At 43.4% G+C, this 24,846-nt stretch overlaps 1 protein-coding gene across 1 annotated transcript in view; it reads left to right on the plus strand.

Annotated features, from left to right (window-relative positions):
* Positions 1 to 23,135, plus strand: part of LOC122924301 (calpain-2 catalytic subunit-like) — a 66,376-nt gene extending 43,241 nt beyond the window's left edge. Inside the window, exons 5-12 of the mRNA XM_044275253.1 lie at positions 1,378 to 1,543; positions 2,812 to 2,895; positions 2,987 to 3,072; positions 10,883 to 10,957; positions 12,854 to 13,011; positions 14,536 to 14,687; positions 15,666 to 15,874; positions 22,863 to 23,135. Coding sequence (XP_044131188.1) covers positions 1,378 to 1,543; positions 2,812 to 2,895; positions 2,987 to 3,072; positions 10,883 to 10,957; positions 12,854 to 13,011; positions 14,536 to 14,687; positions 15,666 to 15,863 — 919 coding nt within the window. The 3' untranslated portion in view covers positions 15,864 to 15,874; positions 22,863 to 23,135. The remainder of the gene's footprint in view (positions 1 to 1,377; positions 1,544 to 2,811; positions 2,896 to 2,986; positions 3,073 to 10,882; positions 10,958 to 12,853; positions 13,012 to 14,535; positions 14,688 to 15,665; positions 15,875 to 22,862) is intronic.
* Positions 23,136 to 24,846: the final 1,711 nt, after the last annotated feature.

Here is a 24,846-nt window from a genome sequence, read left to right on the forward strand (position 1 = left end):
CTTTCACTTCTGTGTTCGGTGTGGAGTTTACTACCCACACCGCGCCGTGACAGTAAAACAGGAAAATGGAAAGTGGAGAGAGAAGGGGACTGAGAGCTGCCAGGAGGGATGTGATTGGTCATGATGTAATCCTAGAGTTCACAGGAAGTCACACTGGAGAGACCGACGTCCTGTATGCTCCTTAAGAAGAGAACTTCTATTGTAATCCTCGAAACACGTCAAGCTCATTTCTTCAATAAATACCTTCCTTTTTCTGGAGTCCACTGATCCATTTTGTTGAACGGACAGAGTGTTTGATATTCTTCAGGCGACCTCGCCGATGGAGGTGAGGGATGCAAGTCCGGGCTTTGCCAACATCTGACTGTCTTAAAAAGCCAGCTGGACGGCAGTAGGCTGTGTCTGTGTGTGTGAGGCCTGTGGCTGGATGTCGGCTTGCGACCTGTCTGGGAGGACAGGTCAACAAACACCATAACTTGTCCTTCTTACACAGTACCTGCAGCACAGTGTCTCAACTGAACTTGACATTTTTATGCGGTACCGGTGGCACGGTGTGAATTGAACACCAGGACTTAAAACCTAAGGTGACTTTGTTTGTTTTAGTTAACCTGCCATGTGTGAATGAACACAGAATTTTTGGTTAAGAACTGTTTTGTGCCTCTGTACTGCGTCCGCTCAACCTGCTTTCCAGAGCGAATCCCCACACACTTCTATAAGTATCCCTAGCTATTTCAATACACAGTAACTCTATATATGGGAACTTGGTTCCTCTTTCTTTGTGTCCAGGTTCCCATAATGAAAAGGTTCAAAATGTACGTAACCAACTGAGACAAATGCCAGAATGCTTATTTAACAATCTTTATCGTTACACTGTGCCTTCCTGTGAAAAGATTCTAAAGCTTTTAGTATGGTCGCAGTCTTCTAGAATTGATGTCTTGCAAATTTTCAAAACACAGGCCTAATCCCTCCGTTACATGTAACTGATTGTAAGCTCCCTCTAGTGGGGAATCACTGAACCCAGAATTTTAGCATTTAAATGTCCTTTAACACAGGCCAATGATTGAGTGAATAAACATTCCTACAAATGCTCGGTCCTGGTCACTGCCACATGTGAAGATCCCCAGTGATCAGCCAAGTGAGAAAATTCAGCCGATCACATCTTTTTTACAGGCATAAAAATAATTGGTTATTGGCAGCACATCGCCTCATGTAAACAGGGTCTGCTACCAACAATAATTTCACTGTATGTGCCCACACACGCTCTTCTTCTGTATCTACTTCTTGTTTTTGTTTGAAAAGATGCATTAAAATGTATCATGTGAACATGTGTCTTATTTAACATCAAAGAACACACTAATCAGTGACACTTATTCTCCGCAGGATCAATGGATCGTATGAAGCCCTTGATGGTGGTCATGCTAGTGAATCACTTGTGGATTTCACTGGAGGGGTTTGTGAAAGATATGAAATTGTGAAACCTCCAGAAGATTTGTTTCAGAGAGTCAAGAGGACACTGACAGAAAAGAGCTTGACTGCTAGTAACACAGTAAGTTATTGAAAGTCTTAATTTCCACCAGTGCTCCATAAATGAAAGTGTTATTCCTAGTACAGGGCACCAAAGAGAGAATCCGTGTGTCATGCTCATCCCCTAGGCCCTGCTGTAGACATAGTGCAGTCTATCAGTTTTACCTGAGCAGAACTTAACGCCCAAGCACCAAATCCCATTTTTAAACTACCGATGGAATGGGATGTCTGAAGTCTTCCCCACACCAATCAGATACGTATTTATGACTGATACTCAAAATAGGTTATCAAAATTTTTCTTCTGTAAAACCTGATTAACAACTGGGAGAGTTACTATTCCACTTGTCAATGAGGTGTGTCCTAAAAGAGGATGACACTGTCCAATTAGTGCTGGACCATGTGATCACATTTTTATACGACTTACTCCTCTCTCACCATTCAGGGCACAGACACGCTTCGCCAAGCTAAGTGTGCGGATGTGTGGGGCAGTTTGTCCATTTTGTTGGGCGTCAATTAAATATTCAAATGGCCAATAGCTATCTAATGTGTATTTCCAACCTTATAACCTTCAAATTTAGATGGTCAAATGGTTGGGTGTGGAACCATTTGACGCACTAAACCCCACACTGAACATAGGGAAAGGGGAAAGGAAATAAGGTCTGAAAGGAAGGGAAGGAAGATGGATACCTCCTAGTGAAAACCCTACTCAAAGCCCTGACTGACTACCAGTATGAACAGACCCCAGAGGTAGGTGAGTTTATACACAGGCATACCTAAAGTCCTATCTAACCCTAAAGGACCCTGGTACTAATGACAGGAATGAGACAACCCGTTCCTCCAAAAGAAAGGATGAACGGGAGTCTCCCTAATACAAAACAATAAGGAAATGCTACACACAGAAAAGTCAAAATAAAGTACAAAAGGGAAAGGTAACACTTAACTTCCAAGAAGCTATGGCAGCACCAGTACCTTAGCCGAGATCCAAACACCAGGTATTCACAGGTACAACTGAAGCTATTAACCTCTCAGCATTGTGGGAGAAACAACTATAAATAGGGAAAGTAAAATGACCACAATAGCAACACCTGAGAGTTAAGGGTGTGACCAGTACCAGAAGCAACACAGACGCCTATTGATCCACAAGGTAAACATGTCAAATCATACCACATGTTGCCAGTCTCAAAGATCTCCTCGCGGGGAAGTCCGTATGTCTCGGTACGTCTGTGACACCTACATTTGCATGCTTGATTCAAAGAAGCTTTAGTGACACTTACTATTTTTTCTCTGCAGCCGTTTGTCCAGGGTGTAGGAGAAACTATTGACAAAGAGAATATTGTTGCAGGACATATGTACTCTATAACCGGAGCAGAGGAGGTGAGGACACTACATACTTGACTAGAGTCCTTTTGATCTTGGTAGTGAAATAATTTTATGTTTATTCAAACTATCGCTGTGTGCTTTCAAGGTCACCTGTGATAAAAAAGTGGTTCAAATCATCCGAATGAGGAATCCCTGGGGTGAAACTGAATGGAACGGGCCCTTTAGTGATAAGTATGTGGTCTAGATATTTTTCTTTTTCATTTTTAATAGTCACAGTGAAACCTCCACAAAAGATAGGATCAGATTCCCAGCACCCACTGCAATCAGCTCTGAGGAGCACCGTGGCCTCTTAATAGTATACTAAGAACAGTGCCATAAAGTGTATTGTGGCTGTTGTTGGTATTGGCGGTCAATCCCATTAATAATTAAAACAACAGGGATGCTGAACAGTGTAGTAAACTGGAGCACAGCAAACGAAGGCTACTTTTAACTAGTGTTTTTTGTGGATCCGACATGGATCTGCAAAAACTATTCTGCTACAATAATACAACCGCATGCATCCGTCATGAACGGATCCGGTTTCATAATGTCTTATATAGCCATGACTAGTGTTGAGCGCGAATATTCGAATATCAAATTTTTTTCGCGAATATCGGCACTTCGCTAATTCGCGAATATTTTGAATATAGTGATATAAATTCGATATTTCGAATATTCTTCATTTTTTTTTATTGTTATATTTTTTTCTTTCCCACTTCCCTAAAGTTGTTCTTACCTGTCCTTTGGATTCCTGGCTTCCTGGCTGCTCCAGTCAGTGCCCGTTGCCGCTTCTGCCGACTTCCGTGCTCATGGAGCGTCCCCATCACCATGGGAACGTCTCCATATACTAGAATGTACTGTCGGATTTGAGAATTACGTTGAAATCGCAATTCGATTTTTTCAAGTTATAATAATAGAATTTTGATTTTAACTTAGCACTGCTATATTCCATATTCGTTAATTCTAGCCTAATATGGACTATAGCAGTGCTAAGTTAAAATCGAAATTCGATTATTATAACTTGAATTAATCGAATTGCGATTTCAACTTGGACCTGGTTTACTATGGTTGGCTTGGTAGAAATAGCGAATATGACGAATGTATTCGTCATATTCCACAAAACGAAGATAACGAAGTATTCTGCATCTTCGTTTTAGCTACCTATTCGTCAACTTCGCTAATTCTGGCAATCATATAGGAAAGTTTACTATAGAGACAGCTAAGTTTAATTCGCTATAATTAGCGAAGTTGATGAATAGGTAGCTAAAACGAAGATGCAGAATACTTCGTTATCTTCGTTTTGTGTAATATGATGAATACATTCGTCATATTCGCTAATTCTACCAAGCCAACCATAGTAAACCAGGTCCAAGTTGAAATCGCAATTCGATTAATTCAAGTTATAATAATCGAATTTCGATTTTAACTTAGCACTGCTATATTCCATATTAGGCTAGAATTAACGAATATGGAATATGGCAGTGAAATTCGATTATTATAACTTGAATTAATCGCATTGCTATTTCAATAGGAGAGTAGCCTTTAAGTTACAATCGCAATACGCGATTATTTAAATCGCATATTAATTGCGATAACAAGAATAATGACGAATATTCGATTTCGACGAATATAAAACGAATATTCTATCGAATATTCGCGAATTTCGTCGAAATCGAATTGGGCACCTGTCGCTCATCACTAGCCATGACGGATCCGTCATGACTACCATTCAAAGTCGATGGGGAACGGATCTGATCCTATGATGGATCTCAATAGAGGAATTGAAAACGCTAGTGTGAAAGTAGCTAACTACCATTTAGCAGCTATAAAACATCAGGTCATCAGTATCTATTCGGTGGAGTCTGGCTCCCAGCTGTTGGAAGGGGTTGCAGCACTTCGGCATATTCCCTGGCCTATGATGTCCTTCATCACATAGCCTTCCTGCAGTTGAGTCCCATTCAGGTAATGGGATTGAGACATTCAAAGAAAATGGCTAGCTCACAGTCAATTTGCATATAATATATACTTAGTCGAAAACAATAAAATACACATAATAATACAATAATAAAAAATAATAAAACACAGTCACGTTCCCTTTTAAATACCTAACATGCAGAGCTCTATAGCACTAGTATATATAAGCTAAAAAACGGCTGAATTGTAATTATAGTTAATAACCGTTCTCATCGGTGCATCCACTAGACAACTTTGTCTCCGGTTGTGTCGTTTTTTTGCGGTGGAATAATGTCCAAATACAACATATACTAGGTAATAGTCAATATGCTAGCGCTCCTGTGCTTGAGCTGAGACTCGCGGTACTATAGAAACTTAATAGAGGGGGCAAACTCCAGTGTATACTGCTCGCGAGTCTCCCAATTCTGCAATCCGCCGCTCGGCCTACTGAACTTGCACCTTTGTGATTGTGCTGGGACTTGAAGTTGATGTCTGTTACTCCACCTTCCACAGTCCACCGCTCAGCCCGTTGTTCATCGGTGTATTGGCTGCTCTGCTGTGTGCCCGGTCGTATGACTCCACGCATGCGCTCTTCAAGTATGGAGAAACCAAAACCGATTCAGATATTGCAAGTTTAAAGTTCTCCAGATGTTTATCCACACTAGCTATACTGGATAAGCCGTCCTACAAGACGCATTTCGGAACAAGTGTTCCTTCCTCAGTGGTAAATAATATATACTTAAAGGGACCAATCTCTCTCTCTATATACCTGTGGATGTAAATAGCAAACTACGGACTGTGCTCTAGTGATTTTAATCATATAATCTTAAGTATAGTGCACACTGCGTCATTGGACTCAGGTTGCTCTATTATTTACTACATACTTAGACAAAATGCATGTAACAGGCAAACAGCCCCAAAAAAAAAACTATTATCTAAAACAAATAAAAATAAATAAATACATAAATGAAAAATGAAATTAAAAAAATATACAGTCTTCTAATTATCTAGCTATTATCTAGCTTCTAATTATCATCCACAGGTATATATAGAGAGATTGGTCCCTTTAAGTATATATTATTTTTTACGACTGGGGAAGGAACCCTTTCCGAAACGCATCTTGTAGGACGGCTTATCCAGTATCGCTAGTGTAGATAAACATCTGGAGAACTTTAATCTTGCAGTATTTGAATCGGTTTTGGTGTCTCCATACTTCAAGGGCGCATGCGTGGAGTCACACAAGCCGGCACATAGCAGAGCAGCCAATACACCGATGAACAACGGGCTGAGCGGTGGGCTGTAGAACGGGGAGACTTGTGAGTAACAGACATCAACTTCAATTCCCAGCACAAACACAAAGGCGCAAGTTCAGTAGGCCGAGCGGCGGATTGCCGAATGGGGAGACTCACGAGCAGTATACACTGGAGTTTTTCCTCTCTATAAAGTTTCTATAGTACCGCGAGTCTCAGCTCAAGCACAGGAGCGCTAGCATATTGACTATTACCTAGTATATGTTGTATTTGGACATTATTCCACTGCAAAAAAGGACACAACCGGAGACAAAGTTGTCTAGTGGATACACCGATGAGAACGGTTATTAACTAAATGATTTTCCTATTTCATGACGTAAAGTCATAGTTTTATTAAAGACACGGAGGCGAGTATTGCTTTCTCCTTCTTTACTTTCCACCAATAGCAGCAAAGGAGAAATTTACATAATCATAACAATAAAGGACACTCCCCGGATAGATCCTATAATAAGCAGTGTCCACTTCAGTATCTTCCTCTTTCTTTGTATCCACGACACCAACCGCATAACCGTAACTGGAACCGCAACCGGAAACTGGAACTAGACCCCAGAACCGACCACCATCCTGGTCCATCAAACTGTAGAATCAAGCCAACTTGGCTAACACCTCAGGAAACCTGGAACAACGTCGAATTCCATACTCGGTGGAAAATTCAGCCTGAAACAGAGCAAATAATATAGCCAGTGTAAGAAAACAGGCAGAAAATGAACCAGATCGACCCTGGCAACGGTCGTACACCGTAAGGCCGCTGATAAAGAGAAACATAAATAATCAATAAATAATCAATAATATAAATATACGCAATAAATAACAACAAAAGACAAAGTAAACAGTCCAATAGTAATCATACAATAAAAGGGCGGGCAGGTAAAACCCGGGGCGGGCAATACTCGCCTCCGTGTTTTTAATAAAACTATGACTTTACGTCATGAAATAGGAAAATCATTTGTTTTACATCAAGACACGTAGGCTCATATTGCAAGTTCAAAATTGATCAATAATAGATGAGAACACATGAGAAGGCGGTCGGAAGTAAAAATCCCTAAACATAGAGGCCCTAGACCAACCAGCCAAACGCAAAATGTCCTCCAAACGAGCCCACAAAACAGCCAGAGCAGTGGCAGCCGCGCCCCTGGCCGAATGTATCAATCCCCGAAAGGGACATGACGCACTTCATCCAACGCGCCAAAGTGGGACTAGTCACCGGGCCAAAAGGATGCCGAATAGAGAGGAACAGCTGTGGGACGTCCGCAGAGCCGTGAGCCCGAGTGCGCAACTCATATTCCCGCAAGCAGGCTACGGGACAGAGCGCCGGGGAAGACGGGAAACAGGCATAAGAGCCAGACTGAATATTGGTCTTGGTGCGCCGCGTAATGTTAAATGTGACGCCCTCGGGAGAAAAAGACCTTGCATCATGGTCCAGAGCCCTGACATCGGAAACCCTCTTACAGGAAATGAGACAAAAGAGGGTCAAACAACTTAGCCGACAGCTGACGGAGGGAAAGAGCCGCGTTCTCAGGCCACGCAGAGAGGAAGGAAAGAACCAGGGAAACGCCCCACGTAGTGGCGAAACGAGGCCGAGGCGGCCGAGCCAAGCGTGAGCCACGCAACAGGCACGACACCAAAGGGTGTTGTCCCGCCGGAACACCATCAAAACCCAGATGAGTAGAAGAAATCGCCAAACGAAACAGATTAATGGTCCGATAAGCCTTACTCGCTTCAAAAAGCGACGTGAGGAATTGCAACAGGTGGGTCACAGGCGCCGAAATGGGATCCATGTCCTGTTCCACGCACCAGCTAACCCAAGATCTCCAAGCTGCCCGGTAAGATTTTCGGGTGCCGGGTGCCCAAGCGTTGTCCAGGAGGCGTCTAGTTGTCTCAGAAATGCCCTCGACCTCTCCGGGAGTCCTGAGATTTGGCACGCCAGAAGTTGAAGGGACCCATCTACTAGAAGGGGATGTGGAACGCCCAGAGGGCCCTGGAGGAGATCCGTCCGACCCGGGAGGAGGAGAGGCACATCCACCAGGAGTTCCAGGAGGATCGGATACCAGGCTTGAGTACCCCAGAAGGAAATCACCACCACTAAGTCCGCTCCCTGACGACGCGTCTGTAACAGCATCCTCGGAATCATGGCAAAAGGTGGAAATGCGTAAAAAAGAGCGGACGACCAGTCCTGAAGAAACGCATCCACCGCCTCCGCTTCCGGATCCGGGCGCCAGCTGAAGAACCTGGGCAGGTGAGTAATGAGCCGTGATGCAAAGAGGTCTATGACGCAAGGACCCCAGGTGTCCGTGATCGTGGAGAACATCTCCGGCGCGAGCCTCCAGTCGCTGCCGTCCGTGAAGTACCTGGAGCTCCAATCCGCTCGGTAGTTGTGAAGACCCGGAAGGTACTCCGCCTGTACCATGATGTCCCTGAAAAGACAGTAGGACAAGAACTCCTTCGCCAGTCGAGCCAAAGTAGCCGACTGGGTGCCGCCCAGGTGATTGACATAGCGGACCGCCGACACATTGTCCATGCGCAAGCGGATACACGCGTGGGCGATGCCATTGGAGAAACTCCGGATGGCAAAAGAACCCGCCAGAAGTTCCAACACGTTGATGTGAAAACGGCTCTCGACCTCTGACCACCGGCCTCCCGTGGAAATACCTTGGCAGTGGGCACCCCAACCCTGCAAACTCGCATCCGATTCCACCGTGAATTCCGGTTGAAAACCGAAAATCGCTCTGCCGTTCCACGCCTCCAAGTTGACTATCCACCAACAGAGCTCCTCCCGAGCCTCCTGATCCAGAACCACCAGATCCGCAAAGGTGGCACCGGCGCGAAGGTGGGCGATCTTCAGTTGTTGCAGAGCCCCATAATAGAGAGGAGCGGGGAACACCGACTAAATTGAAGAGGCCAACAGGCCAATAATGTGGGCCAGATGGCGCACCGACAGGGAGGTAGCCGAGAGGGCGTGCCTCAACTCCTTGCGGGTCGCTCGCAATTTCTCAGTCGGAAGACTGAGGGACTCCGCAATCTAATCCACTGTAAAGCCCAGGAACTCCATCCGTCGAGATGGCGTGAGAACCGACTTCTCGGGGTTCAGCAGGAATCCAAGGTCTGTCAAGAGGTTCGAGGTCCACTGGAGATGTCGCAGCAGAGTCGACTGACATTGATGCATGACAAGGATGTCGTCCATATAGATGATGAGACGCACACCCCGACTTCGCAGCCAGGCTATGACAGAGCGTAGGAGTTTGGTAAAGCACCAAGGTGCTGACGACAGGCCGAACGGGAGGCACGTGAAACGCCACACTTCGCCCCTCCACAGGAAACGCAGGAGATCCCTGGACGTAATGGCAATCGGGACCGTCAGGTATGCGTCTTTGAGGTCCAACTTCACCATCCAGTCCCCTGGAATTAATAAGTCCCGAAGGAGGAGGATCCCCTCCATTTTGAAATGGCGATATCGTACCACAGCGTTCAGGGCGCGGAGATTTATCACTGGTCGCATCTGACCGCCCTTTTTCTGAACTAGAAAAATGTTGCTGAGGACACCCCCGGGGGGCCTTTTCTATCGCGGAACGGGTGCAGACCCATTCATTTTCAATGGGGCTGGAATATTATGCAAAGGCATTTTCTATTGTAGTGGCGGTGATGTGCGGTCCGCAAATTGCAGAATGCACATTGCCAGTGTCCGCGTTTTGCTGATCCGCAAAACACTAACGGACGTGTGAATGGACCCTAACAGTAAATATCATATGCAAATTGAGTCTAAGCTAGCCATTTTCTTTGAATGTCTCAATCTCATTGCTTGAATGGGACTCAACTGCAGGAAGGCTATGTGATGAAGGACATCATAGCCCAGGGAAGAGGCCGCAGTGCTCACCTAAGTGCTGCAACCCCTTCCAACATCTGGGAGCCAGACTCCACCGACTAGATACTGATGACCTATCCTGAATTCATATCAAGTTACAAGAGAAATTTTGTGAAACACATGTTAAACACATTCATAGGGAGTCTATAAGAGTGTCCTTCTGGCCTCCGTCTGGCCAACATACATGAGTATATTACATAAGAAAGGCATGTAATACTGTAATAGGCTGCACTATTGCACATAATAAAATATAAATAACATAATAAAAAAAGTACATCCTAAAGATTACTCTTTTTACATTGGGACACCCTGTGGATATGTTAAAAGTACAGTAGGTCATAAACGTGATGACAGGGGCATAGCTATCAGCGGTGTAGAGGTGGCAGTTACACATGGGTCTGGATGTCTGTGGGGGCTCAAAGGTCCATCTGCCACATAAGAAGACATCAGTATTATAAATGTCACATGATAATTGTCTTTATGTCATCAATTAGACTTGCATGTAAGTGTAGATGTCCAGCAGCTGGGACTCTCGAAGATCTTGATCAGAGAGCCAGCCACATCTGAGTGAGGATAATACCACCCTCCAAGAATGTCAGTCATTCCTCCTGTGCCCAGGAGACCCAGTGGGGAAGTGAACCTACTGACCCTTACTAAATAGATGTGCAGACTGAGCCGAAAGTGTCTGTTCATGGGAAGTCGGCAAAGACAGCTGTCAGCCCTTGGCCTTTTTATGCTTGTGGTCGGCTTTTTCCAATGTAATGTTTGAGTATGCTGGCCACGTGTGACGGAAGGTTTCCACTTCCTGGACTTTAGTCTTTGCAAATTAATGTCTAAAAGGGAATTTCCTGATTTTCATGATTTCTTCTTGTCCTCTCAGATCCCCGGAGTGGGGGAAGGTGGCTCCTGACGTAAAAGCAAAACTCTATGTTCAGAAGGAAGATGGAGAAGCTTGGTGAGTTATCAGCTTGTATCAAGCATAAACAACCTCTAGAGCACAGACTTCCCAAGTTCCACTTTCAGCTTTTCCAAGTCAGGTCCTTGTTCCCACTATAGGTGGTGCTCTGCATCCAAGCCTTTTGCAAATGTCCCACAGAAGAAAAACACATAAGCGGCACTCACCAGAGATGGTGGTTTTCTTTATTCCAAAATCCTCACATTACATCGATATAGGCATGGGGCAGTCCGCGATGTAATGTGAGAATTTTGGAATAAAGAAACCTATCTCTGGTGACTGCCGCTTACGTGTTTTTCTTCCATGGGACATTTTCAAAAGAGCTTGTATTAAACAGTCTGCCCCATAAACACTACCTGCTCGCTGCCCCTTTATACAGGGTCTTGCCAGGTGTATTCATTACCAACTGCCTGTGACTACTGTTTATATGGCCAGGCAAGGGTGCAAAAGTTAAAAAATGTCTTAAATTTTTTCTAATAACACAGAATCAATAATCAGTATAGAAATGCAGTTATATTTACCTAGATAAATCCACAAACTGATCCCATTCCTTAGTAAGAGCGAGAGAGAAAAAATACATACTGTTTATTTAAAATAATCCTAAAACCAAACCATATATCTATCAAGGGTGAAAATTTAACCAATATTCAATTCCATCCAATCTCCAAAACCTGCAGCCTTAAAGGGGTTGTGTTGTGTTAATATTGAAGAACTATTCTCAAGATAGGTCATCGATATCTGATTGGCGGGGGTCTGACACCCGGGACCACCGCCAATCAGCAGTAAGACGAGGAGGCGGCGCTGCTTCCTCGTCATTACACTACGTTTCGTCTCCAGTAGCGTGGTGAATTGAGCGGGTACTTGTATTACACTCCACTTCCGAGGCGAAGTGCAGTGCAATGAAGAGGAATCGGTGTTGACATAGAGCGCCGCCTTCTCTTCAAACAGCTGATCGGTGGAGGTGCTGGGTGTCGGACCCCTGCTGATCTGATATTGAAGACGCATAACCTTTAACTCCTTCTTGATTATAGAACTGAGAGAGGCATGTTACCCCAAATCTTTCCCAGATGGATACAGTGCCAAATTCTCTCAGACTATGATCAAATAAAAGGTTGTTGCTCCAGATATTCAGAGACTCCTAACCAAACTCTATACCATGTTTCCTGTAATAGCAAATGTCTTCCTTACCCCTTCCAGGGGTTAAATAACTCTGCAGCATGGGGAAGAGCCATCACTATACCATTGCTCGTCCATGTGTAGGACAGCGGTGTGCCGGGGGGCAGATCATTATTACACAGCACGATCTGCCGCCGGCATGCTGAAAGATCTGAATTGCCTGATGAACAAGCGTGTAATCGGAGGCAGTATTAGATTGCCAGTTGATCTATCGTTTACACTTAGATGGTCATCCTGGTGGTAAAAAAAAAGCGCACGCAAGATGATTTTCTTTCCTTGGGAGATAACTCTTTAGATCTGGTGGATGTACTACAACTCCCAGTAAGGAGAGACTTGTTCTTTTCTACAAATGGCCTGGTTACTGACTCCGGCCCTACATGTGGGCCACAGCACCTATATCTCCTGCCTAGCACCCACACCAAACCCACAACACCAAGGGCACCCCAACTACCAATATGCAGGAGCCCCAACATTAGGTTATGCCCCAAGGGAAGAAAGGGTGCGTCCTTCTATCACGGCCCTGGCCCTAGGGAGCATCAGTGTGAGGATCGCCACTGTGAATAATTATTGCAACCAGAATCACTACCATTCCCATCATCCTCTCCTCCGGGGCATGCAGCATAAATGTTACTAAAACAGGCATGCCAGGAGAGGTGATGGGTCCTCTTTAAATTTGGAAAGTTGGAAATTTGTGAAACACATAGTTTTGGTTGTTTGCAGGATGCCCTTCGAGGAGTATAGGAACAGGTTTAAAATATTGGAGATCTGTAACCTCCAACTGAGCGAGGCGTGCTGTGGTGACAACTTTAAGTGGTCCCTGACAGAATTCAATGGAAGCTGGAAGAAGGGAATCAGCGATGGAGGGAGGAAAGGTTTGGGTAAGAATGTGTGTTCTCCGAAATCATGCCTGCCACCGTCATACGTTATACAGATGTCTACAATCCCACAACTCATCTTATGAAGTGAGTCCATCCTTTGTGTACTACACAACCAGGAGGATTACTCCCAACTCACTGCAGGCAGTTTTAGTTTTTTTTTGTCATTTTTTTTTTCATCTCCACTTTTCCAAGAGTCATAACTTTAATATTTTTATGTCAACGTGGGCATTTATTGTACCATATAATGTATAGTGTTGATCGCAAATATTCTAATCGCAAATTTTTATCGCGAATATCGTCACTTCGACAATTCGTGAATATATATTCTATATATTCATAATCGCAAATATTCTAGAGTTTTTTTTCCATCAGTAACCTCCCTGCTTGCTTGTGGGCCAATGAGAAGGCTGCAATATCTTTCTCTGAGCATAGCAACTTCCCTAGCAACCAATAGGAAAGTTGCCTACCCCTTACTATATAAGAACCTCCCCAGCAGCCATTTTCTGCAGTTTTTTGCGGTTCTGAGAGAGAGAGAGCAGTGACATTGCTGTGCTCTGCGTCTTGCTGACTCATCTGGATCCTTATTCAAATACATTAGATAGTTGGTTAGCTCATATATATAATACAGATAGTTAGTGGGAGATAGTCAGTGTAGGTTAGATAGGGATAGAGTGTGGCTGATAGGCTCCAGTGCAGGGTGTTGGGTAGTGTGATTGGAATAGTGCTACATGAAAAATGTAGCAAAATTGAGCCGCGCCTGTATTGCATGCGCAATACGCGCATATTACATTGCCGATTTTCACAATCAAGAAAAATTTTGACTGGCGATCACGAATTCTAGAATTTGCAAATTTATGGTGAATATTAGGCCAAAAATTCACTAAATATTGCAAAAACTAATATTGCCTATGCTGCTTATCAATAATAATGTACCGAGAAACATGTAAAAAAAATTATAGGTTGGGTAAAATTGGGAAATTTAAACACACAATTCTTCCTTTTTTTGAGGTTTTGTATTTATGACATTTACTATGCAGTAAAAATAACAGGGTCACTTTATTCTGGGGGTCAGTACGAATGTGAAGAGACCAAATGCATAGACTTTCACTACAATCACATAGTAAAAACATTAACCCCTTGACAACATGCATCGTGCATGTACAACGGATGTCGTGTCTTTAAAGATGGTGCCCGCCCCGGAGTGAGGTGGGAGCCGTAGCTGATGGGTTTTTGCTGTTTCACACAGGAGACGCCTGGGACTAATGTCTGTGATAACATTGCCGAGCTGGCTTCTCCCAGATAGAGGAGAGGACCGTGTTTTTAAATTGTTTTAATTTTTTAAATATTATTTAAAAATGTCTTAATTATACTTGGGAAAATGTGATTGCCAAAAGTGCTCAACCCTTTTATACATAAATAGATAGGATCTAACAGGAGAAAGTATCAGTGCCTGGAATATGAAGTACTACATCCACTACTATTCATATATTATTATCCTTCACTGTTATGTTATTTCACACTCAGCCGGATTTAGCACCAACCCCCAGTACCGGATACAATTGAAGGCTAAAGATGGTGATGCCAACAAGAAACGCACTCTCGTTGTGTCTCTGACACAGAAGGATCGAAGGAAGAATAATATGAAAATGCTTAACATTGGCTTCTATGTATATAAGGTTGTTGGGAATTTTTGTTATTATTATTGTTATTATTTTTTATTATGTTCCACTTCTGAAAGGAACTCTCTGGCCACTGCACACTGTTATGCCTAATGCTACTACTACTACTACTATTATAACCACTTCTACTACCCTACTATCACTACTAATACTTGTACTACTACTACCTCACTACCACTACTACTTCTACTACTTCTACCACTGCTACCACCACCTTTTCTTACTACTAATTACTACTACTACTACTACTACTACCACTACTAGTACTGTCCCACTGTTATTACTACTACTTCTACTACTTCAACTATTACTACTACTACCACTACTGCATCTACTACTTCCACTACTATCAGCAGTACTGCTACCACTCTACTACTACTAGTACTCCCACTGCTGCTACTTCTACCACTACTGCTACTATTACCACTACTACTACTACCACTCCTACTTTTACTACCACTACTACTACTGCCCTAGTCTTATTACTACTACTTCTACTACTACCACCACTACTACTATGTCTACTACTACCAGCAGCAGTGCTACTACTACTCTACTACCACTACTCCTATTATTACCAGTACAACTGCTGCTACTACTACCACTATTACTACTACCACTAACACTACTACCACGAACACTACTCCTATTACTACTACTACTACTAGTACTACTACTTCCACCCTACTATCACTAATGTTACTACTACTGCTGCTATTACTACTATAACTACTATAACTCTGCTACCATTACTACTACCACTACTACTGCAACCACAGCTGCTACTAAATATCACTATATAAATAGCTAATAAATAGAAATATATTGGATAATGGATTCATTTTACCATCCATGTAGGCTTTATTACATTTTTCTTCCGCTATGTGATACTTACACTGGATACAGCGATAATGGTAACTGATGCTAATGTTACACTATTACTCTATAGTCATAATTTTTTTCTCTATACAACAGGTTCTACTTTCAGACAAAAGTCCTCTGGGGAAGGAGTTCCTCAATAAAAACAATCCGATTTTTGTATCCGATTTTATTACTTACCGTGACGTATCAGGTCAGATGGAGCTTACTCCAGGGGATTATGTCATTGTGGCAGCAACCTATACTGAGTCTCAAGAAGCTGAATTTTACCTCCGTGCTTTAACTGAAAAATAAGACAGAGCATGGTAAGTACTGTATGCAGAAATGACTTCTGTTACTTTGGAATCACTTCTGTAGATTGAAATTCACTCACTTGTGTCCAACGATACACATTTACATAGACCATTCCCCCAAACATTGCTAACCTTCTATATCCCAATCACACAGTGCTTATATCCTTCATCACACCTTGTAAAGAATACAGACCCCAGACCAGACCCAAGAAGAAACAATCTACAAAATAATTACTGACCCCAGAATAACTCTGGATTGCACCTTGAAATACAGATGACAGACCAGACTGCAGAGTACATATAGGCCCCAGCAAAAACTTGGAATGCCCCCCAAAATAGAGACCTAAGACCAGACTACAGACTAACTACAGACCCCAGAATAAATACAGGCCTCAAAGCCCCTAAATACATCTACACTCAGACAAGACCCCAAAAAATACCGATATTAAACCAGCCACCCTAATCTAAGACAGAGGTCAGAAAAAATACAGATCCTATATCAGACCTCAGAAATAACTACAGAGTGACACCAGACCACTTAGAGTGGTCGTCCAGTTGGTACAACATTTTTATATGTGGCTTACAGTAGGTTTAGAGTAAAATAGACACCATACTTTCATTGATTTCCCTGCTGCCATTCTGAAGCTGCTCCAGTCTTACTGCTGGAATCCGCCTTATTAAATAGGGACCTTAGAATAAATACAGACTGACTAAAAGAATACATAACTCAGATCAGATGCCAGAAAACAACCCAAACAGAAAGCGATCCAGCTCCACTGGAATCCAAATTAAAATCTCCTTCTTTAGTTAAAACTAGAGATGAGCGAAGTTTAGAAAAATTTGATTCAGCCAGAAATTTGATTCTTTTTAAAATTAATTCTAGTGTTGATCGCAAGTATTCTACTCGCAAATTTTTATCGCAAATATCGGCATTTCGAGAATTCGCGAAGATGTAGAATATAGTGCTATATATTTATAATCGCGAATATTCTAGATTTTTCCATCAGTAACCTCCCTTCTTGCTTGTGGGCCAATGAGAAGGCTGCTATATTTTTGTCAGAACTTAGCAACATCCCTAGCAACCAATAGGAAAATTGCCTACCCCTTTACTACATAAGAAACTCCCCAGCAGTCATTTTCTGCAGTTTTTTTTGCCGTTCTGACAGAGAGAGCAGTGACATTGCTGTGCTCTGTGCTTTCATCTGGATCCTATTCCTTATATAATTACATTAGATAGTTAGCTCCTATATATAATACAGATAGTTAGTGGGAGATAGTCAGTGTAGGCTAGATAGTGATATAGTGTGGCTGGTTCCAGTGCAGGGTGTTAGGTAGTGTGATAGGAATTAGGCCCCTTTCACACGAGCGAGTATTCTGCGCGGGTGCAATGCGTGATGCGAACACATTGTGCCCGCACGGAATCCGGAACCATTAATTTCAATGGGTCTGTATACATGAGCGGTGGTTTTCACGCATCATTGCGTGAAAATCGCAGCATGTTTTATATTCTGCGTTTTTCACGCAACGCTGGCCCCTTAGAAGTGAATGGGGCTGCATGAAAAATGCATCACATCCGCAAGCAAGTGTGGGTGCAATGCGATTTTCACGGATGGCTGCTAAGAGATGTTGTTTGTAAACATTCCATTTTTATCACGAGCGTGAAAAACGCATCAATGTGCATTTCACTCGCGTGATAAAAACTGAACAACTGAACGCAATCACAAACAAAACTGAATGTACTTGCTTGCGAAATCGGGCAGTTTTCAATGAACACATCCGCAACGCATCCGGACCTAATCCGGACACGCTCGTCTGCAAGGGACCTTACTGTTTCTCTGCTGTCCATACCTACATGCTACAGACATAGTGCTGTGATGTCACAACAATACTTAGTGCACCAATCAGTAATATCTACTCAGACCTAATAAAATGTGAAGTTGCATGTATTGCGCAAAAAAATATGCACACCATTAGTGCCGATTTGCACAATTGCGAAAATAATAGCTGGAGATCACGAATTCTAGAATTCATGAATCTATTGCGAATATTAAGTGAAAAATTTGAGAAATATCACAAAAATTAATATTGCCTATGCCACTCATCACTAATCAATTTGTCACAAATCACGATCAATCAGGTAAACCCAGGCCACTCTGCCTAATCCTATTCATCCCACTTGGTAAACCCCAATCACAGTGTGAAAGCTTGGAAGTTAAACTGCAGGGAGAGTGTATCGACATGTGCAGTACGCTATAGTGCACCCACTTTCAAAATTAATCCTTTCTGTAGGTACTGTGCCATCAGTATTACAGGCAGATGTACTTTATCGCCATATGCATCACGTTGTAGTCCACACACATTCAAAGCTAATCCGTTTTGTTAAACAAAAAGAAAAGCATACAGCAGCCTTCAGTAAAGCAAAAAACCTGTGTGCACCGCTGCAGTCCAATGGTTCTTTAGCTGAACAAAATAAAGAAATGGAGGCAGCGCCCTTCTGTTAGCTGTAGATTTACTGTGTGTCAGTATTACAGGTCAATGTTAGCGTCAGGTCTAATTTATTGCTGTGGATTTAACAGCACAGTGCCCCAAGATTCAAGTAGTGGCTCCATAACACAGTGGGAATGGTGGCAGCAGTGGCAGTGAAAATAGTGGCCCCATAACACAGTGGAGAGGGTGGCAGCAGTGGCAGTGAAAATAGTGGCCCCATAACACAGTGGAGAGGGTGGCAGCAGCAGCAGTGGCAGTAACAGTAATAGTTGTGGCCCCAAAACAGAGTGGGGATGGTGTCGAACAGCAGTGTCAGAAACAGGGACAATAGTGGCCTTGTGACAGACTGGGGGGGCAGCAGCAGTAGCAGTGACATGTTGTGTTCGCATCACTGTTTATTTTTCCGTTCTACTGATTCATCAGAAGAAAAGAAAACTAAAAGAAAAAAAAAACTAATCCAGTATTTTGAGAATCTATAAAGCCTCTTTCAGATGGTCAGTATTTAGTCAGTATTTGGCATCAGTATTTGTAAGGCCTCTTTCACACTTGCTTTGTCCGGATCCGGCGTGTACTCCATTTGCCGGAAGTGCCCGCCGGATCCGTAACACTGCAAGTGAACTGAAAGCATTTGAAGACTGATCCGTCTTCAAAATGCGTTCAGTGTTACTATGGCAGCCAGGACGCTATTAAAGTCCTGGTTGCCATAGTAGTAGTAGGGAGCAGGGGAGCAGTATACTTACAGTCCGTGCGGCTCCCGGGGCGCTCCAGAATGACGTCAGAGCGCCCCATGCGCATGGATGACGTGATCCATGCGATCACGTCATCCATGTGCGTGGGGCGCCCTGACGTCACTCTGAAGCGCCCCGGGAGCCGCACAGACGGTAAGTATACTGCTCCCCCGCTCCCCGCTACACTTTACCATGGCAAACAGGACTTTAACGTCCTGGCAGCCATGGTAACCATTCAGAAAAAGCTAAACGTCAGATCCGGTAATGCGCCGAAACGACCTTTAGCTTAATGCCGGATACGGATTAATACCTTTTAATGGGCATTAATTCCGGATCCAGTTCAGGATTTTTGGCCAGAGCAAAAAGCGCAGCATGCTGTTGTATTTTCTCCGGCCAAAAAACGTTCCGGTCCTGAACTGAAGACATCCTGATGCATCCTGAACGGATTTCTCTCCATTCAGAATGCATGGGGATAATCCTGATCAGGATTCTTCCGGCATAGAGCCCCGACGACGGAACTCTATGCCGGAAAAGAACAACGCAAGTGTGAAAGAGCCCTAAGCCAAAAGCAGAAGTGGCTCCAAAAGAGAGATAAAATGGAATGGAATTATTTGCATCTCATCTGTGTTTTGGACCCACTCCTGCTTTTGGCTTACAAATACTGATTAAATACTGATGCCAAATACTGACTGTGTAGTTGTGTTTAAAATTCTTGACCATTTATGTTCTCATCCTCCTCTGCCAGTTCATCCTCCTCACGGCTCAGGTGGCCATGAAATGTAGATTGCATGTCTTCTGTCCCCTCTCCAATTATATTTGTCAGCTTCCCCTCCAGGACGTGAATGAATGGATTGACATCAATCATCCTGTGTAGTTCTGCCCACTGACAAATAAAGTGGCCTCCTCAAAGGGCCTGAGCAAACGACACTTGTCACACACGAGATGCCACTGAATAACGCAGAGGTTACACCAGGGAGTAGACCTGTCTGTCTGCAGCATTAAGAAATCTCTGACCCTCTTCTTTTGTTTATAACGGCGGTCTACCATATGGAGTGTGGAGTTCCAATGGGTAGAAACGTTGCATATCAGGTGATGTTGGGGAAGAGCATTTTGCCTTTGTAGCTCAAGGAGGGCATGTTTTGCAGGGTAAGAGTGGCTGAAGTGCATGCACAGTTTCCTGGACATTTTTAACAGCTCTTGCAGTTCAGTGGAAGACTTGAGGAACCAGGTGACAATGAGATTGAAGATATGTGCCCCCCCCCCTAATGCAGTGCAGACAAAATGTTCTTCCTATCTCCAGTTGCCGAGGAGGCAGCCAGTGTTTGATTTCTTTATTGATGACACTTACCAGTTCCTCTCGATGTGGCTCCGTTCGCCAAGGCAGGTGCAGAACCATGTGACAACTCCTAGCTTTGCACAGATCATATGCTGGAGGACCTCTGTGAATTGTGCCTAGAGGGGAAGGTGGAGGATGAGGAGGCAGAGGAGGACACTGGAACAGGAGTCCCAGCATTACAACACAGAGACAGCATTGCCATCACCTGGCCTTCTGGTGGGCCGGAACCTCATTTACCCAGTGGGCTGTGAACGACATACATTGTCCTTTACCATAGTTGCAACACCATAAGTTAGCACTGGCGTGAACTCTATCAGATGCCGAGAGGCCCATGGACTGGCAAACCTCCTGCTTAATGTACATGTACAAGGCTGATACAGATTTTTTCGAGAGGTAATGATGACTTGGGACTCTCCACCTTGGCTTGGCATAAGCCATCAGGTCTCTGAAATGTGCAGAGTCAACTACATGGAAAGGGAGGGACTGTAGTGCCGGCAACTTGGCCAGGTGCACGTTCAGCTTCTGCACCATTGGATGAGTGCTCACATACTGTTATCTTTTTGCAATCGCTTTGGTGATCGATAGCTGTCTAAATGAGGAGGAGCATCAAAAGCAATAGACAACATTGAAGTTGACGGGAAGGAATGACAGCTTCCTTCTGGTGATGTTGTCGAGCCCTGACTGCTGGAGAGGGGGTACATGCCAGTGGGAGATATAGCGGTTGGTGCATCAAGCTGTAACACTAAATGAGTGGCATGGTTTTCCCACACCACTTCAGGGTGATGCTCCCTGACCTCTTGCAACATGTGCTCCCACCCGATTGTCATCAATGGTAGTTAGCAGCAGACTTCTCCTCCAAGTCTGTGCTGGCCTGTAACTGCTGACTGTTCTCACAAAGCTCATCCTTGTGAAAAGCAGAGAAGAGCCAGCAGCATACATTACTTGGCTAGCAGAAGGAGCAGCAAAAACAAGAGGCAGGTTCAGGACAGGTGAGGGCACAAAAGCAGTTCCTAGGCCATGCCAAGTAAGCTTGGTGTCAGAAGAACCCACCGATTCCTGGCTGTGTGTACCTGTTGTCACTTGAGATGATGTTGAAGCCCGAGTCAAACATTCCAGTACAGTTGGATTGTTGGCCAAAATGGATGACAGTGGCAGCTCTGGCCTGTTTCTGTGGCTGTAACAACCCACTTCTTCTGCTTCTACTTGTGCCAGCTACAACAACATTTTTTCTACTGCCGCTTCCTTTGGAGGGCCCAGGCAACTGTCTGTTGGCCATAGTAACTGAACTGTAATGTAACGGATTAACTAAGAATGTGTCTGACACACAGTAAGCCTATGTGTAAAATAACAGATTAACTATGAATGTGACAGCAGTTAAACAAGATAAACGATATATTAGACCGCCCTTAAATATTGAGTCTGACGCACAGTAAGTCTATGTATAAAATAACAGATTAACTATGAATGTCACAGTAGTTGAACAAGATGCACGCAACCTGCAGTCTCCCTACTTTCTCCCTATGATCTCCCTATAGTCTCAAAAAACTCTCCCTACAATATCCCTGCACTGCCCCTGCACTCTCCCTATCCAATATTCTTTTTTAAACAGTTTTCAGCAACATCTGCGGGATGGCCAGCTGCACGGCATTATGGGTGATCTCGCATTTCCAGGCTTCTTACTTTTACTTTGTAACACTTGCAGCTGCCATTTTAGAAAAAATAAATAAATTTGTTCCCACAAAGCACAAGGAAATTTGGATTCGCTGCAAGTCGAATTTTTCTTAAACTTCTGATCGAATTCCACTTCGGATGGTTCGATTCACTCAGCACTAGTAAAAACATTAGAGTCACAGGTAACAGTGGTGAGTACAAATGACGTGTTTCGATCGACTAATCGATGTTCATCATTAATCTTAAACGTGTACACGTTATGATAAGGATCGTTTAGTCGATCGAAACATGTCATTTGTACTCACTACAATTACCTGTGCCTTTTTAATGTTCTATATAAAGAAGGAGATTTTAATTTTATTCCGATGGAGCTGGATTGCTTTCTGTTTTGCTTCTATTACTTACTCTTTCTGGGGTGGTGTCCATGCATCTGGATCATCCCTTGGCTTGATAGCTGGTGAATATACTACGCCAGAATACAAACCCTTGAATATCTACATACCCCAGAATAAATGCAGACCCGAGACCAGACCCCAAAACAAATAGACCTCCAGAATAATGAAAGACTCCCTAAAAACAGATTCATAATAGAATGATTTAGTTACAATATGCTAAAAAATCCCTTGAAAAAGAGTTCCTATGGTAATCAAAAAAGTCATGAAACATTATTGAGAACATGGTGGAATGAGCTGGTTTTTGCCGCCAGGGTGAAATTGTGATCCTGGCTCCATCTCTAATGCAATGTTACTTTTATGAATTTATCTTTTTATTTTCGCAGTGGCTAATCACACTATTGCCCTGAGGATAGATCCACAGATACAATGATAAGAAAGAAAAGATGCTTGGCCTCATCCTTTAATCAGCACATTCTCAACAGATTCCTATTATATCATTTATATGCATAAATGTTGATTATTTCAATACAATTTCCTCTGAAATGCAGAATCTCCTCTTGTGTGAACTAAATGTCTCGACTTAATTTCGGGTCAGATAGTCTTGTAGCTGAAAAAAAAAATGTTTTACATAATCATAAAATGACTAAGTGTCTGAGCTATTCTCTTCAACCAAACTTGCAGATTTTTAATAGGTTTATTTGCTAACAGAGCGGTAGCTTTGTAGTTGCAAGTAATTAAAAATTGATAATAGCCACTGAGTTATTCAATAAAATGTATCTGCATAGCACCACCTGCTGTTTGTTTTTTTATTATTTCTTTGACCTGCTCACTGAGATGGCCGCACATGCTCAGTTTCATCCTTCAACTGCATCCTGAGCTGTGATAGGGAGAGCTGAGACACGCCCCCTGAGCTGTGATAGGGAGAGCTGAGACACGCCCCTTTAGCTGCAGCAGAGAAGACACTCCCCTTGAGCTTTCAGCTTGATATAGATCTAGAAGAGCAGTGAATGGGGAGGTCTCTGGGTACATGTGAGGTACAGTGCTGGTTCTAGCTTTGCTAGAAAGAGGTCGTCATGTACTATATGATGTCTGATTTTCATTTCTTACATTAGTCAATTTCTGCTATTGATGACTTACCCTCAGCATGGGTCATCGATATCCAATCAGTGAGAGTCCAACACCAACACCAGCATCCCCACCAATCAGCTGTTTTCTGAAGCTTTCGACACTGAAACTAGCACATTAAATATAACAGGAAGCAGATAGCTCCATTCAAAGTGTAGTGGTAATACAGAGTTACTGCAGCTAAGCTCTTATTCACCTCAATAGGAACTTAGCTGCAGTAACCTGATATGGCCACTACACTTTGAAAGGGGAGCTGTGCTTTCAATTACATTGATACAGCTAGTTCCAGTGACTGAGCTTGCAGGGAACAGCTGATTGGTTGGGGTCTGTGGTGTTGGACCCTCACTGATAAGATAATGGATATAAGGTCCAGCCTGAGAGATGGTCAAGAGGAGCACAGTGAATAGTTAAAAAGTGACATCATAAAACAACCCTCAAGATCTGAAAATACTAGAGTAATATGTGCAGATTGCCTAGGAAGGGAGAGGAGTTGAAGACAAGGGTAATAGTAACAATAATGAAGTTTGTAGTTACTCACTTTGAAGCTCCCCTGGGTCATGCAATGATGTGAATGGCACACCTCATTCTCCCTTTGGAGCACTCTCTGGCTTTGGTGTTCTCCTGCTTGATGGTGGTTTGGGGTGCCCTTGATGGTGATGGATTGTGATGTGCAAGGCTGGGTGCCCTAAAGTGCAAGACAATGATGGGGCTGGGTTTTGTGCAACAAGTTCACTATACTTTACTGAGGTAGTTTCATAGATGGCTCACCTAGACATTGTACACATTAGGTGCAGTCTTTATAGTTGGTATATGCAATTCCCAAGGCTGTGTATGAAAGGCTGGTCTTTCTCTTAATCAGGCTATGCAATCTCTTTTTTTCCGGCCCAAGAGGGCCGGAAAAAAATAGGATCAACTACCATTGGGTATCTAGCTGAACTCTGTGATTTCTTTTTATAAAAAATAAGCAGGCAGGGCCAGCAAAACTGTAGTGCTGCACATAATACCACTCCAACAGACCCAATCACACAGTGCAGCAAAAAATACTGCTGGCCCCACAGCACCATTCAAATCTATAACTATCATGAGGACAGCGATACAGTTGAATGCAGGAGGGCACTTTCTTCTACCAGCCAGGTGCATAAACACGAGGGGAGGTCATTTATCAAACACAATTATACCTATATTAGTCGTATTTCTGACGCAGATTGCGGTGTAAAAGTTCAATCTGTGACTTCTCCCTAC

This window comes from Bufo gargarizans, unplaced genomic scaffold (assembly GCF_014858855.1).
Source record: "Bufo gargarizans isolate SCDJY-AF-19 unplaced genomic scaffold, ASM1485885v1 original_scaffold_998_pilon, whole genome shotgun sequence".
Lineage (NCBI taxonomy): Eukaryota > Metazoa > Chordata > Amphibia > Anura > Bufonidae > Bufo > Bufo gargarizans.